The sequence below is a fragment of the Drosophila tropicalis genome, unplaced genomic scaffold, assembly GCF_018151085.1.
Source record: "Drosophila tropicalis isolate 14030-0801.00 unplaced genomic scaffold, ASM1815108v1 contig_158, whole genome shotgun sequence".
NCBI classification, from domain to species: Eukaryota; Metazoa; Arthropoda; class Insecta; order Diptera; family Drosophilidae; genus Drosophila; species Drosophila tropicalis.
This window is the reverse complement of record NW_027172602.1, coordinates 12,119,335-12,134,414: the sequence shown is the minus strand read 5'-3', so window position 1 is coordinate 12,134,414 and position 15,080 is coordinate 12,119,335. Positions and strand designations below refer to the sequence as shown.

At 37.2% G+C, this 15,080-nt stretch overlaps 4 protein-coding genes and 1 non-coding gene across 6 annotated transcripts; 3 read left to right on the top strand and 2 right to left on the bottom strand.

The window, feature by feature from the left end:
* Positions 1-308: 308 nt before the first annotated feature.
* Positions 309-1,511, top strand: RpLP2 (ribosomal protein LP2). Its single transcript, XM_068302652.1, has 3 exons — positions 309-463; positions 685-1,099; positions 1,326-1,511. The coding sequence occupies exon 2, from the start codon at positions 686-688 to the stop codon at positions 1,028-1,030; it is 345 nt and encodes a 114-aa protein (XP_068158753.1). The 5' UTR covers positions 309-463; position 685; the 3' UTR covers positions 1,031-1,099; positions 1,326-1,511.
* Positions 1,153-1,228, top strand: LOC137571960 (small nucleolar RNA Me28S-Am982). The gene has a single exon (XR_011031508.1). It is a non-coding gene; the product is annotated as a small nucleolar RNA Me28S-Am982 (small nucleolar RNA).
* Positions 1,512-1,892: 381 nt separating the features above from the next.
* On the bottom strand, positions 1,893-3,227 carry LOC137586563 (putative ribosome-binding factor A, mitochondrial). The gene is given in 2 exon segments (XM_068302650.1): positions 1,893-2,521; positions 2,523-3,227. Coding segments are annotated over 2 exon segments (1,125 nt in total). The 5' UTR covers positions 3,146-3,227; the 3' UTR covers positions 1,893-2,019.
* Positions 3,228-3,278: 51 nt separating this feature from the next.
* Positions 3,279-4,766, top strand: RagA-B (Ras-related GTP binding A/B). The gene is made up of 4 exons (XM_068302651.1): positions 3,279-3,416; positions 3,485-3,584; positions 3,661-4,045; positions 4,118-4,766. Exons 1-4 carry the CDS (start codon positions 3,405-3,407, stop codon positions 4,539-4,541), a joined length of 921 nt encoding a protein of 306 aa, XP_068158752.1. The 5' UTR covers positions 3,279-3,404; the 3' UTR covers positions 4,542-4,766.
* Positions 4,767-6,360: 1,594 nt separating this feature from the next.
* Positions 6,361-14,609, bottom strand: LOC137586069 (protein bric-a-brac 1). Of its 2 annotated transcripts, none has more exons than XM_068302077.1 (3): positions 13,884-14,609; positions 9,451-10,518; positions 6,361-9,045 (listed from the first exon to the last, which is right to left on the bottom strand). In XM_068302077.1, exons 2-3 carry the CDS (start codon positions 10,374-10,376, stop codon positions 8,193-8,195), a joined length of 1,779 nt encoding a protein of 592 aa, XP_068158178.1. In that variant the 5' UTR covers positions 10,377-10,518; positions 13,884-14,609; the 3' UTR covers positions 6,361-8,192. The 2 variants fall into 2 exon arrangements, with proteins under 2 accessions (XP_068158178.1, XP_068158181.1); XM_068302080.1 differs by lacking the exon at positions 13,884-14,609 and adding an exon at positions 11,133-11,499.
* Positions 14,610-15,080: the final 471 nt, after the last annotated feature.

The window sequence follows — 15,080 nt, the reverse complement described above, 5'->3', positions numbered from 1 at the left end:
AATCATCGGAATCAATCATTGTATCGATTAACGGATTTTCTGTTATCGAACACTACGAGTCATCGACAACTCTGGCAAACGTTGACTATTAAGTTGGCTGGTCACACTGAGACTTATCGATTAGTATCGAAGCGCCATTTATGAATTATCGAGGGTGTTTAGGAAACATACTAATTGAGATTTTACAAATTTACATATAACTGTCAAAGAAAATGCCTCGTCGTTTGTAAACGTTTTTTTCTTTGGGGTTGTTTTTTTTATCGAAAATCTAGCGGATTTTTTGGCGGGCTGCAGAGAAAAATCAATCTGGTAACGCTGGCAATGGCTGTCACATTTTTTTGACAAGCGGAAGTGACCTGCTAACTGCCGAATGACAGCAGAGTTCTTTTCGTTTGAAGATTTCTAAGCGAAAGTCGTGTTTTCTGTGCATCTCGCGTTTCGTGTCAAAAACCTAAGACTTAAAGTGAGTTGAAACAAAGATAAATGTAATAAACAATGCTATAATATTAGACAAATCAGTTAAATATCAAATCTAATTAGAAAATTCAATGATTATTTAGATTTATTAAGATTTAAAAAGCATTGTTTGTTGCAGGCAATTTTTTCAGTGTTTTTTTTTTTTTTTTTTTTTTTTTTTTGTTGTGTGGATTATTTAACAAATGAGTTCTCCGTTTATAATTGCAGCATGCGTTACGTGGCTGCATACTTGTTGGCTGTTCTCGGCGGTAAGGAAACCCCTGCCAATGGAGATCTGGAGAAAATCTTGAGCTCTGTGGGTATTGAGGTCGATTCCGAGCGTCTGACCAAGGTTATCAAGGAGCTCAGTGGCAAGAGCATCGATGACCTGATCAAGGAGGGTCGCGAGAAACTGTCCTCCATGCCTGTGGGTGGTGGCGCCACTGCTGCTGCTCCAGCTGGTGGTGCTCCAGCTGCCGCTGCCGGTGGTGACAAGAAGGAGGCCAAGAAGGAGGAGAAGAAGGAAGAGTCTGAGTCTGAGGACGATGACATGGGCTTCGCTCTCTTCGAATAAGCCGACCCCAAAACTGCTTAACACAAAGTGCTTAAACACACGCAGCGCAGTTTATAACTTTGCTCAAAGGTATGTTTTGATTCCTTTCCAATTGCTTGGAGAATCTAATGGCCAATTTGTTTGTTTCGTGATGAGCTAAACTTTCACCATCTTTCGACTGATAAACGTTGATGCTATATAAGTTTTTACCCTGATAACATCAATTGGCCATTAGCAGGAGACTCATCCCCCACACACTAGCAGCACTCTAGACAAGATTTGTAATTAACACGTTTTTTTCTTCTGTCTATTGCAGAGAACCAGTCATTTGTATGCTATAACTTAACATCTGCACAGTGGCACGGAAATCCTTTGAAATGTCGTTTCAAAATTTATTTTTACACCCAACGACAAAAATATAAGAAAAAAACAAAAAAAAATCCAACAAAAGTTGAAACATTTATTTCTATGAAATAAAAATCTGCAGTGTTTACACTTTGTATTCCACCAAAGTTTACATATTATGGGTAGAATTTATATATATAATACGTATATATATCTTTTTTTTTCGAAGATGAACATCTAAAGTTGTACAAACATTTTTTTTTCATTTAGTTTATTAATAAATCAACTGTGATTCTTGACTTTAATCCTACAACAAAACCATCCAAGTACATGATGGGAGAACCATTCCGCAGGCTCTGCTGGCAAAGAGAAACACGTGGTTTTAAGAAAAAGTTTTAGGCAATTTTCCTTCCATTTCATTCTAGACTAGGAGAGGGGAGAGAAACACAAAAGAATTGAAAAAGCGAAATGTTTTCTGCTTTTGGTTAGGATGAAATTTTCAGGTGTGTGTGTGGGTTGGAAAATGAAACAGAAAATCTATGGTTATAGTTATACCCCATTATCAGTTGGGTACATATTTTATATACATATTTAATATCCTAGAGAATAAAAACTTTAACAAATGACTTAGGCTACAATCAATGGCCAAAAGGAGGGAAGCTTCTTTAGGGCTTCTCTCCCTCCTCTACGATATAATCCTCCTGAGTATAGCGCAATCGCTGTTCGTGTGATAGAATTTTAAGATTATCAAAGTCGTTGGAAGAAGAACTGTTGTTCAGTGGCCACTCATCCTGCTGGCGTCTATATTTCTTGCGTTCTGGCGTCGATTTTAGTTGGCGACGTTTAGCTAGGAACACTTCAAATTCACCGACATCTTGCGGTGGCTTTGAACTGGAATTGGTGCTGCTGGGTGGGCAATCGGCAGATGCAGGCGTGATGGTTTGTAGTTGTTGCTCCTGTTGGTGATGCTGCTCCCAGGCCTGTTTGGATTTACGCATTTTAGTGAGAATTTTGTCCATAATCAGGCGGTGATCGAGTCCCAAGACATCGTGCCGCATTTCAGGCATAGCTCTCTCTGAGAGCTCTGTTGGTTTTACTGCCTCTTGACCATAGAATTCTCGCCGCAATGTCTGGGCTACATCGTAGTTATGATTTTGCTCCTCCCTCCTCATAATCATCTCCTCTTCTGGGTAGATTTAGGGTACGTAAAATGGCTTCCACTTGATCGAGATTGGTGCCGGTCTTATCGTGAACAAACTTAATCCTTGGCACTTCGCCCATGAGACGCAATTGGGAGAGTTCATGTCTTAGTTGACCGCTGCAACGTTGGAGTTCTTTCTCGATCTCGATATCGCCCGCCAGCCAATAGACATTGACGCAAGAGAAATCGGGTGAGATTTTCACACGTGTCACTTGCAGACTGCGTCCCAAAATCGATTCCGAAACTTGTCCCGAGGCAAGGAGATCGGTTATATGTGTCATGAATAGCTTATTGAGGACTGCCATGCGGCGTGTGTTGTGCTTGGATCCTGGCGATAGGTTTGTGTTGCTTTTTCCAAATTGAGATGACTGAAAGGCCACACTGGGTGGCTGATAGCCGCTGCTAGAACTGGCTTCATGTCCAGGATACCAACGTTTCTTACTGCCAGCCAGGCGATTGCCGAATAGTTTTCCCAATATCTTGCTTTGTCGTGTTGCATTGCCGCCAGCACCAGCACCACCTCCCTTGCTACGTTGAGGTTGTACAATAGCGGAGATTTGTTGTAAAATCAATTGACGATTGCGTAACATTTGATATTGTTTATATTCAGTATTCGTAAATTCTATTATTTTGTTATGCTAATATTCGTTAATAGAGCTGGCAAATCATTCGATCGATTTGAATTCTGCTTATCGATAACGATTTCTTATTGTTGCTACGCCCACAAGTTTGTTATCGATGTCTTTGTCCTGCACTAATTCGTGTTAGAAATTCCCTCATATTGTTATTTGTCTTTGTAAAAGAAAAACGAAAATAGAGTCCCTAACGTACCAACACTAGCCTAGCAGAATGAAGAAGAAGGTACGAACTGCAACTATTTTCTCCGCAATTGTCCTTCATTGTTATTGTTATCATCCCCATGGACTTAGGTACTCCTGATGGGCAAAAGTGGCTCTGGAAAGACCAGCATGCGCTCCATTATATTTGCCAATTACATTGCCCGGGACACAACACGCCTTGGAGCAACAAGTAATTTAGCCCTTATCACATAATTTACATATATGCACAGATTCATATCTGATAATCTCTCATTACTCTCTGGCAGTTGATGTCGAGCATTCACATGTCCGCTTCTTGGGCAATCTGGTGTTAAATCTCTGGGATTGCGGTGGCCAGGAAGGATTCATGAAACAATATTTTGGACAGCAACGCGACAATATCTTTCGCAATGTTGAAGTTCTTATCTATGTCTTTGATGTGGAAAGCCAGGAAATGGAACGTGATATACATTATTATCAAAGTTGCCTGGAGGCATTGCTCCAGAACTCGCAAGATGCGAAAATCTTTTGTTTGGTACACAAAATGGATCTGGTGCCGGAAGAGCATCGTGATAATGTGTTTAAGCAACGAGAAAATGATCTCATAAGTCTTTCCAAACCGGCTGGTGTTACATGCTTTCGCACTAGCATCTGGGATGAGACACTATACAAGTCTGTAGACCAACCACCGCACCCAAGTCAATCCAGTTTACTAATCAATTCCAATGTCTTATCATTTTGCAGAGCCTGGTCTTCCATTGTCACCATGCTGATACCCAATGTAGCCGCTCTCGAGAATTCGGTAACACACTTTGCCAATGTGATTGAGGCCGATGAGGTCTTACTCTTCGAGAAGGCCACCTTCCTGGTCATCTCTCATTGCCAGAGCAAAAAGAATCGGGACTCGCATCGCTTCGAGAAGGTGTCCAACATTATTAAACAATTCAAATTGAGCTGTTCCAAACTCGGTGCTAAATTCCAGTCCACCGAGGTGCGCAATAGTGCATTTGCCGCCTTCATTGATACCTTTACAAGCAATACCTATGTAATGGTTGTCATGTCCGATCCCACTTTGCCCTCGGAGGCAACGCTGGTTAACATTAGGAATGCCCGTAAATATTTCGAAGAACTCGAGAATCCAAACCATAATCACAAGTATCAATATTGAAATTGTTCACCGTTATGCCATTTCCTTTTTCCAAAATAATTTTTTACATACTTATTCTCCTTTTTCTATTTTTTTTTCTTTTTTGCTTTCTTTGTTAATGTTTGTTGTCTTAGATTTGTAAGCGAAAACAAACGAAAAACAAAAATGTCAAATATTTTTAGCTCTTAAGATTATTTTTGTATATTATATAAACTAAAAATAAAAGAAAACAAAAAGACCATTAAATATATGAGGATTAGGATATATGTTTGTAATTATTTCCCTCGGAAAAACTAATTGAAATTCTCCTTGTTAGTCCTCGCATGTAACTTCTTTTGTAATTGCCTCTGACTGTAGTTGATTAGCCTGTTGAAGGATGTCAAAGGATCTGTTGTCCATTATATTCTCGTATGGACTCCTCTTCTGGCTCTTCTCCATTTCTCATTTTAGATTCAGATATGCCAATCAAAAAGGTTTCTTTCTGGAATCAATGGAGTTCAATTCCTTCACAAAGCAAAAATGGTTTAAGACGCTTATAAAATTGAAGATTGAATAAAAGTTTCGGGGGAAAAATAAAAATCTATTAGCACTTCATTTTGTTTGCATTTTTATTTTATACATAAAATTAACTTTTATTTGCATCATAACATATTTTAAGATTTTGCCTTATCATTTGTATTTTGTTTTTATATCCTTTTGTTTTTTTTTTTAGTTTTTTTTGTTTTGAGTTTTTTTGTTCTCTCTTTATAATTATAAGTTTCTTAAACTTAAGTGTTATATATATATATAATCTGCATTTTTGCTGTTGTTGTTGTTGTTGTTTGTGTTTAATACATAATACTTGCTTTTTTGATTGAAATGTTTAACACATTTCACATGATTATTTCTTGTTTTTCTTATTATTTTATTTCGTATTTTGTTTTTTTTTTTTACAAGACGCCGCAGCGGCTATTCCAAAAAGAAATGTGAGAACAAAAAAAATTGAAAACCAAAAAATTAGGAAAAAAAAACAACCTCAGTTTGTTTTATTTAATAGCAAGCTACTACTTAAGATTCTTGGCGTGTGTAAATATATATATATATTTATATATATAGATTCTATACATATATATTTTTTGTTTTTTTTTTACAACTGCATTTTGTTTAAAAATATATATATTTTTATATATATGTTTGTGGTATGTTTTTTTCTCGTTTTAGACTTTGACTGGGTTTTAATTTTGTGTTTTTTTGTTTCGTTTAACTATTGTAACAATTTTTGAGTTTAGATTATTATAAATTACAATTTGTTGTTTTGTTTTTAGTTCTCAGTTTTTTGTTTTTGTTTTGTGTGTGTGTAAAATAAGCGTTTAAATCGCTTTAAGTTGTTGTTGTTGTTGTTGTCGTTTTGTTTATTGCTCGGTTGATGTTAATATTTGTTTTATTTTGTTTTGTTTTGTTTTTTAAATTAATGTATATGGCTCACTATTTATTTTCAATGTATACGAGGTATTTAATTTGTTGTTGTTGTTGTTTTTCATTTATTTTTAAATAAACATTGCGCATTGCTTTTGTTTTTTGTTGTTTTGTTAAACTTTTGCATTTCGTTCTTGTGTGTTTTGTTTTTGTTAGTTTCTCAGAGATCATAACGAAAATATATAGTTTATGCGATAGACGACAGACATGACATGGACATTGATAGAAGCATTCACACACACACACACACTCACACACACATAAACAGAAAGCAATTCTTCAAAAGAAATTATGGCAACTTATGGAAAGAAAAATAATTAATTTCTTTTCGACTTCTTAAATTAACAAAAAAAATATATATATGTATATAAAATACTATGACACATTTACAACAAAATATTTATTTAATAGTCTTGAATTCCATGGGAGGGTTGTTGTTGTTGTTGTTAATTACAAAATATTTTATATTATATATATTTATATAAAATGTTCCTTTGAACCGCAGCAAACAAGTTAAAAAAAAAAAAAAGAAAAGAAGTCTTTACTCCCCCCCCCCGCCCTCGTCATGCTAAGCAATTGGAGATTACACACAGATATTAATATTGAAATTAAAATTAAATATTAAATCAAAATTTAATCCTGCAGATTAACTATCTAACTAACATGTCCACTGAAATATTAAGAACTTTTCAGAAAGAGTTGAAAAATCAAAAAAAAACGAAAGACATAAAAAAAGACATAAAACGATGCTGTGACACGTTCAAGTTTATCCGGAAGACGTTATCCGTCGCTAGCGGATAAGCGACAACCGGATAAGCAGCATTCTAAATTTTAGTTTTGCCTGTCGAATGAGTGTTTTTTTTTCAAGCCAACAAGTAAATTTTGGAATTTTTAAGATTGGGTTTTGAACACTCTGATTGTGAGTGGTGTGTGAATTTTTCTTTATTTCTGGTGTGTGTGTGTGTGTGAAGAGTCAGTGAACTAGCTCATTTCCTCACACTCTTATTGTGTACTCACTTCTCCAGATGAAATAACTAACGTTAGTCGTAAGTTAAAGCTTAGCTTGAATCTACTAATCCATTCAAATATTTTAAGTCATTCGATCACCATTCAAATATCAATCAAGATTAAAGAATCAATTAATTAAATTACATGTTAAGTAGGAGCAAAATGAAAGGAAATTGATCCAGTTCAAAAACTTATCTAAACAATATTTTGTTTGAAACTTAAATCAAGAATAACTGAACAGGTCAGTGAACAAGTGAGTTACCGAGTTGAATCACCGAGTAAACGAGTAAGTGAGTAAAAAGGATCAAGTGCTGGGAACATGCTCACTCACTCACCAAAGTGATTGATTGTGATTAGCAATTTGTGATTTATAGTTAGTGCACACACACACACACACACTCACACATTGCACTTTATACTTATTAGAGGTTGTAAGAAAGAGACACAGATAGTGAGAAAAAGAGATCGTGATGGTTGTGGGACGACTTGACTTTGTTCTGCAAGGTTTAAAGGAATTTCTAATTAATATATATTTAAAATTAATGACTTTTGCAGACGAGAACAAATGTTATAATATTAAATTAAATTAAGTCGAAATCGTATATATATATAATCTATATATCTCTTACAAAACTTAACTATAAAATACAAAATTTGTTCGATCAATTTATAAGTTTTGTTTACATGATTTTTCGGAAAAAAATAAGAAAAAAATTTATATATTAGGAAGTTTTGGAGACTTTTTTGTAAACTACACATATATATATATATATATATATTTATAATAAATATATATATTTGTTAAATGAAAATTTGCTTAATGGTTTTTGTAATACTAAAATCTTAAAAACGAATATATATATAAAAAATTAAATGATAATTAATAGATAATAAGGTGGGATCGGGATTGGGCTTGTTTGTGTGTGTGTGTGTGTGGGTGTGGCGGAGGGCGGCAAAGAGTATTATTGTTGTTTTTTTTTTGTGGCTTGCTTTAAAAGCTCAAAAACAAAAGTAAGAGTATTTGAATACTTAAACAATGAATAGATGTAGGAGGAGGCAAGGGAAAAGAGGGGGGTCAGTTTGGACCTACACTATTTCTACTTGTCCGTAGATTTGAAATAAATTTTGGCTCACTCTCGATTCACATAATTTTTGCATTGTTTTTCGTGTTGTTGTTGTTCTTCTTCTTGGTAATGTTGTCCAAAGTGGTTAGATTATATGCGCCTGCTGCTGTTCGCTCAGTTTGAATGCCGCCGCATCGCTGAGCAAATGGAAAGGTACTCCAGCCGCAGTTGTGGCCATATCCAATGCAGGTGAATTGGCCGCCGTTGCAACAGCCGCTGCTGCTGCTGCCGCAGCTGCTGTGCTGGAATTTGTCAGCCTCTTAAGCTGTATGGCATCCAAGGGTAAATGGTGGGTGGAGGTGGTTGTTGTGGTTGTGCTACTGCTGCTGCTGCTGCTGGTGGTTGCATTAGGGCCACTGCCGCCTCCCAAAGGCGACGTCATATTGCCAATTGTTGCATTTGCTGTTGAGATTGTGCCTAAAACACCCACGCCCACCCCACCGCCACCACCGCCGCCGCCCGCATGGGAGGCACCACGTCCACGCTTTCGTTTAGGCAATATACCCTTACGGGCCATATAGAAGCGGATGGTGGATACGGGTATATTGAACATATTGCTGACCGTTTGAAATGTTTCACCCTTCGACACACATTTTGCTGCCTGGGCTAGCGAGGCTTCGGATCGGCGGACACGTTTGTATGATGTATAACCATCGATAGAAGTATGCAAAAGTCCTCCGTTGCCGCCGCCGCCGCCTCCACTCCCCGATGTATTGGCTGAAGTATCTAGATCGGTGTCAATGCTAAACGATAAGCCGCCAACGCTGCCCGCTCCGCCAGCAAAACTGCTATCGTTATCCTCATCGTGGGCAGCCACATAATTGTGATCATCTTCAATGGTGGAGTCCAGGTGGTGTTGTTGTTGTTGCTGTTGTTGCAATTGCAATTGTTGTTGCTGCTGCTGCTGCAACTGTTGCTGTTGTTGTTGCAACGGAGATCTAAAAGTAAAAGAGACAATCTTTAGAAATCAATGTATATGTATATGTCTTCTGCTCATAGGAAAATCCCCTTTGGGATTGAACAACTATATGCTGATAATCAATCAGTTATTTTTGAGCTCTTTTGTTGGTTAACAAATGATCATTAGCTCTATTTAAGAACGACTCTTTCATAATGCCTAAAATCTCATTCATATGAATGTACAATAACAAAATGTAAGGCAATCGAATTTCGGAATTCTACCCATAGAAGATTCAAATCGATGCTGCTCAAAAATAGAATCATTTAGCTGACTGATGTTGAAACAAGACTAACAAATGAAAAGTTTCGATTATCATTCAAATTGTTCTCGAATTTAAGACTCTAATGTTTTGTCTACTTCCTAACGTATCTTGCATACAAACCTCGACTGTTGCAGCAACAGTTGCTGCTGGGCGTTGATCTTGTTATTATTGGCCATGGCATAATCGTCATAGTGTTCACTATAGGCATTCCAATTATTGGATGCCTCGTCAGCGGAATCATCTTCGGTTGGGTCATTTGAATTGTTGGAAGCGGTTAATGAGGCGGCAACAACACTAGCAGCCAGTTGTTGCTGTTGTTGTTGCTGAAGCAATTGCAATGTGTTGCTGCCGTTTGTCTGTTGCTGTTGCTGGCGTTGCCGTTGTTCTTTTTGCTGCTGCAGTAGCAACTGTTGCTGCTGTTGCTGTTGTTGTTGCTGCTGCTGCTGCTGTTGTTGTTTGATTGACAATGCCGTTGTGCTTGTTGTTGTTGTCGATGTCGTTGAATTTGTGGCCGTATCATCGGTTTCAGCGCTATTCAAACTACATGCCACAGCCATTGGCGTGGCAACTAACTCCGATTGCGATTGCGCCTGGACAATAGCCGCCGCTGCCGCCACAGCCGATGAGGCAGCTGCTGCCTCTTGCCGCATTTGTTGCAACTGTTTGTAATTGATTGCCGCCTCGCTGCCATATAGTCCACGGATACGCAATTGTTCGGCACATCGTAACAATTGGCCCAAACCAGCCTGGGTGACATTCACCTCGCCCTTGTACATGAAATCGACCAGTGCCTGAATTTCCCATAATTTGATTTCGCTGGGCAATATGATCACTGGATGTTTGCAGGGATTCTCGGCTAGTATGGCCTCGAAGTATGTTGAGCAGGCGGCCAATACCAGACGATGACAATGCACCTGATGTCCCTCACAGGCCAGGGTCACATCGACGAAACGCTGACCAGCCAATAGCTGGGGAAAAGCAGCCCCGATGCTACCTAAATGGCTGTTCCACCGCACGCAAAACTCTTGGGTCGTTGCGGCGCTCATATCGTTGTCTCGTCCAGTTTCTGGTCCTGGTACGAGTATCCCGTAGTCGTCGTCGTCGTCTCCGGGTCCGGCTCTGGGTCCGTGTCCTCCTTGACGTGGTCGGCACCCTAAATCGCCGTATTGCGTGACGTATTTCGTTGCCCTGCAGATAAAAAACAAATAACGAACTTTCATTAGCTTCAACTTGTTCTAATTAAGCAAATAAACCGATAAAGAACTGATGATGATTTTGATGCTGATCACAAATATAGTACCTTGTGCTATCTTTGAATTAATCCGATCGAACAACTATATGCTGATAAACGTTTTAGAGGATCGGCAACGACAACATATACCATACGAAAACCAGCAACAGAAAATTAGAATTTTAGATCATATTTTAGAAATGGCTTCAAAAATTTTACTGCGATGACCAATAGGTGGCGCTAGTGTGGTAGCTGGATCCTTATAAAATTACATCTCTTACATCGGTATTTCAACTGATCTGAACAAAATTCGATATCCTAATATTCAGTTATATTATGTGTGGCGCCCCTTATGTGTGGCGCCACCTAGGTAAACCCCATTCGATAAAGATATCTCACACTCGAGGAAATCCTTTCGTCTAGATCGGCGATTAACGTCTTAAAAGATTGCACTACCATTTCAAGGACACATCCTTCTCTCTATTGCTGACTCCCTCACTCACACATTTATACATTTGTAGGCAATTAGTTACTTATGTATGTATGTATTAAAAACAAAGTACATAGTTACCCCTTATTGTTAATAAATTTTAGCAGAAATTAAATCAATCTCTGCGTTTATTTCTTGTTGCTCTTTCCTTTAGTCTTGTGTTATAAGTAATTCCAGTTTGATAGGTTTGTTTTATTTCTTAACAAAATGCTTTTACTTCCTTTGTTATATGTATGCGCAAAAATGTGGCGCGTACGTACTGTAAATGCATGTGTGTCTGTGTGTGTGTATCTCCTTTTTGCAACCAAAATGTGACGCAAATACGAAAGAAAGGAAAAAACAACAAAAAATTATTTAATTTTTACATTCTCCAGACTCCTGAGTTTTTCTGCTGCTGTTTCTCTTTTGTGTGTGCCTTGTTTCTTTTCTCTTTCCCATTAAACAAACGCTAAAAGACAAAGAATATTTATGCAAAAAGTAAAATAATAAAAGAAAACAGCAGCAGCAACAACAACAAACGCTTGCTGAAGCAGCAGAAGCAACAGCAACAACAACAACACGCCAAAGCATTAAAAAGAAGAAGAAGACAAAGAACAAGACAACGCAGGCGGCAGGCATCACAAGCTAAATGGTCATGAGTGGCGGTGTTGGAGGGAGATAGAGAGAGACATGGGGTATGCATTGGGAGCACAAAATGTGATGCCAGAGAACAGAAATTTTAAGCAAAAGTAACAACAAGAGCGGCAGCACCAACAGTAGGAAGCAGCAGCAGCAGCCAAGGCAAAGCAAGGAAAACAACACCAAAATAAAAAAATGCACAAACACAAACGTAGACGAGTGGAGGGAGAGGACAGCAAAAACAGAGAGAGAGCGAGTCTAAAATGCGCGCGCACCATCCGTTTTTGTTCGGCAAGGAAGCATTGGCCGAAAGGTTGGCCTCACAGTGGTATAAGACCAAATAGAAACAAACTTTGACAAGTTTAATTTATTTAATAAGATTTTATTTGTAAAGTATTAATACACCACATTAAGGAAATTAAAGCTTAAAAAAAATAGAGTTATTTTCTACAAACAATTACCACCTCTAATGGGACCCACGGTGCAAAACTATAAACCACACACACGAACAAAAGAGCAAAAATAAGGCGCGCTAGAAAGGGAGAGAGAGAGAGAGAGAGCCAAAGCGAGATCGTGAGCGAGAGAGAAATGCGAATAGGACAAGGAATGTCCCAATTGGATATTCGGTTTGATAGCCTGTCTGACCGTTACAATTTGAATTAATCCTTCTTTAGTAGAGAGAGAAAAAAGGCAAAAACAAAACAAATGAATAGCAAAGCGAGGGAGAAATAAAAATAAAGCAAAAAGGAAACAAAAGACAACACAGAGTGCAACAACAAAGGGAATAAACCGACCGACTGACTGACTGTAACACAAAAATAGCATTAAAAAAAACATTTTTGTTTTATTCGTGCAACCAATAAATGCAGCAAGGTAAGAGCAGTACAGCAGAAAAAAAGGAAACACGATTGAGCAGGAGATACTCAGTGTGTGTGTGTGTGTGTGTAACGGAGATGTAGGAGCGGGGGGAGCAGTAGTGAGGTTGAAATATTTTCTGCAAAAATTGCTTTAACAATTTTTTGATGCTATAAATAATTGGGGGTTGGAAACATGCTTCGATTTTAGAGTTACCACATGTACAGATGAAATGCATAAACTTATGTACATATATACATATACATATATACATAAGTATATGTATATACATAAGTGTATGTATGTATGTATGTATGTGTGTTTATGTTTGTATGTATAAATGATCCCATCTAGATAAACCAACAATGAAAAAATAAAAATTACTTCTAGAGATATCTTGCAAATCGAAATGGATTGCCAAGTCGACGCATCTTGGTACACTTTGTTGTCGATGTCGATTTAAGCCAAAGCTTTAACATTTCATTTTGGCTAACTTAAATTAAGAATGAAATGTTTTAGCATTATAGCAAAATTTAAAAGAAATTATTAAGAATTAAATGAGGGAAAGTTAGAAAGAACACTCCTTTGCTGTTGCCGTGGTCTTGAGTATAATATGATCGGCAATGTCTTTTCGTTTAGCTTTACAGCATTGCATACTTCTCGGCATTGTCAAGATAAAATCAAAAGGATTTATGGCGAAAGATTACATGATTAGAAAAACATATGTAAATTGAAAATAAAGACAAATGTTTTACACCCCCCGAACTTTTCTTTCTGTCCATCATTCAAACAAGCAAGTAAAACCGCTTCAAAATTATTAATCAACATTTATGGTAGAGCATTTACAAAACGGGGACGAGGACTTTCAGCTGGAAAAACAAATACACGAATGAAAACGAAAGGAAACGACAAAAGCAAAAGCAAAAATGCAATCCAATAAGAACAAAAACAATCAAAAAACAACAACAACGCTGCAGGAGAGCACATCACAGTGAGAGAGAGAAAGAGAAATAGCAAGACCTGAGCCAGAGAGCGAAAATAAAGTAAAAGGAAACAAACACAAAAAGGAGAAACAGACGAAGCAGCGGCAGACACAGCAGCAGAGAGTTGCTTTATTTTATACAAATGTACATACATATATGTATACATGTGTGTGTGTGTGTCTGCGAAAAATAAATCAGAAAAAAAACCAAACTTAAATAAATAAGAAGCCGACGCTGCTAAGAGAATTGAAATACAATAAATGTGGGAAATATCGGATTAGCGGGGGTTGGAATATTATTTGAGTATCAATTAGTTTAAACAAAAGGATAAGCACGCACACATAGATTTGGATGTACTTCTGTGCAAATGTATTACCTTTATGCTTTTTAATTTGTGCGCTATTGTCAGGGCTTTTAAATGCTGCTGCTGTAGCGTCACGCCCCCGCCTCCTTCACCTTTTGGCTGGCCAGCGGGCTCCTCTCCTCCTTGGCGTTGGTCCTTTAGCTCTGCCCTCCCCCGTCAACGCACTATCCACAGCAACGTCGTCGGCGACGTTGAAGTTCGTTTTTTTGTTGTTTAACAAAACACACACAACACACACTCATCGGCTTTAGCTTTTGTATATGTTGTAAGCTATCGATTTTTCGCACAATAAAACACACTTTAAATGTTTAAAATCCGATTCAATTTTAAATACAGCGCGGTTTTTTTGTTGCTCTCTCTCTCTTAAAATCACTGGAAAAAAAAACAAAACCAAAAAAAAAAAACACTCACATCTGAGGGTAAACTAAAACGCTGGGTTTGCTTTTGTTTGCTTAACTCGCGGCTTGCCTCTTTTTCCTGTTTCTTTCTTTCCTTCGTTTTTTTCCTCGCTTATTTCAATAAACAATAGAACGAATAAAATTGCCCATAAGACTAAACAATTCAATTCGCGTGTTTCTCACATCACGGCTTGTTCTATGCAAGTATTCTTAAATATATATATACAATTAGCAATTGTGAATAATGCAATTAATTAACTTTTCGTTTGTCTTTTATTCGGTTATGCTCGTTTTGCTTTTTCTGTAGGTTTTATTTCAAAAATTTTAAATCGTACAATTGAAAGTATAATTTTACATTACGAGTGCTGCCAACTTCATTTAGGGATAGCGATTTTTTTTTTAAAAACGCGTTAGTATTTCTTGAGCAAACGCTAGACCAATACTCATTATTGCGTGAGCGAAAGTAACGGTTAATTGTATTAAAATTAAATTCCAAACGCAGACCTAATTCGAAATCTTGATTAAAAGTTTATTATTTAGCTGAATCGAGACATATATTTGATTAACTAGTACAAAGTTTTATGTTTTTGATAAACAACACCAACAACGCCAGTTTAAAATTGCAAAATGCATTTTTTCTAAATGCATATACATAATACATGCAAATACAAAATTCATAAATTGAAATAGATCATTAAAACGTAAATAAATTTGTATTTCAAAGAAATGTATGAATATATTTCAAATTCGATAGACATTAATTGCAGTATATTTTGCAGTATATGTGGTGTTTTGCGGTAATGAGCAAAAA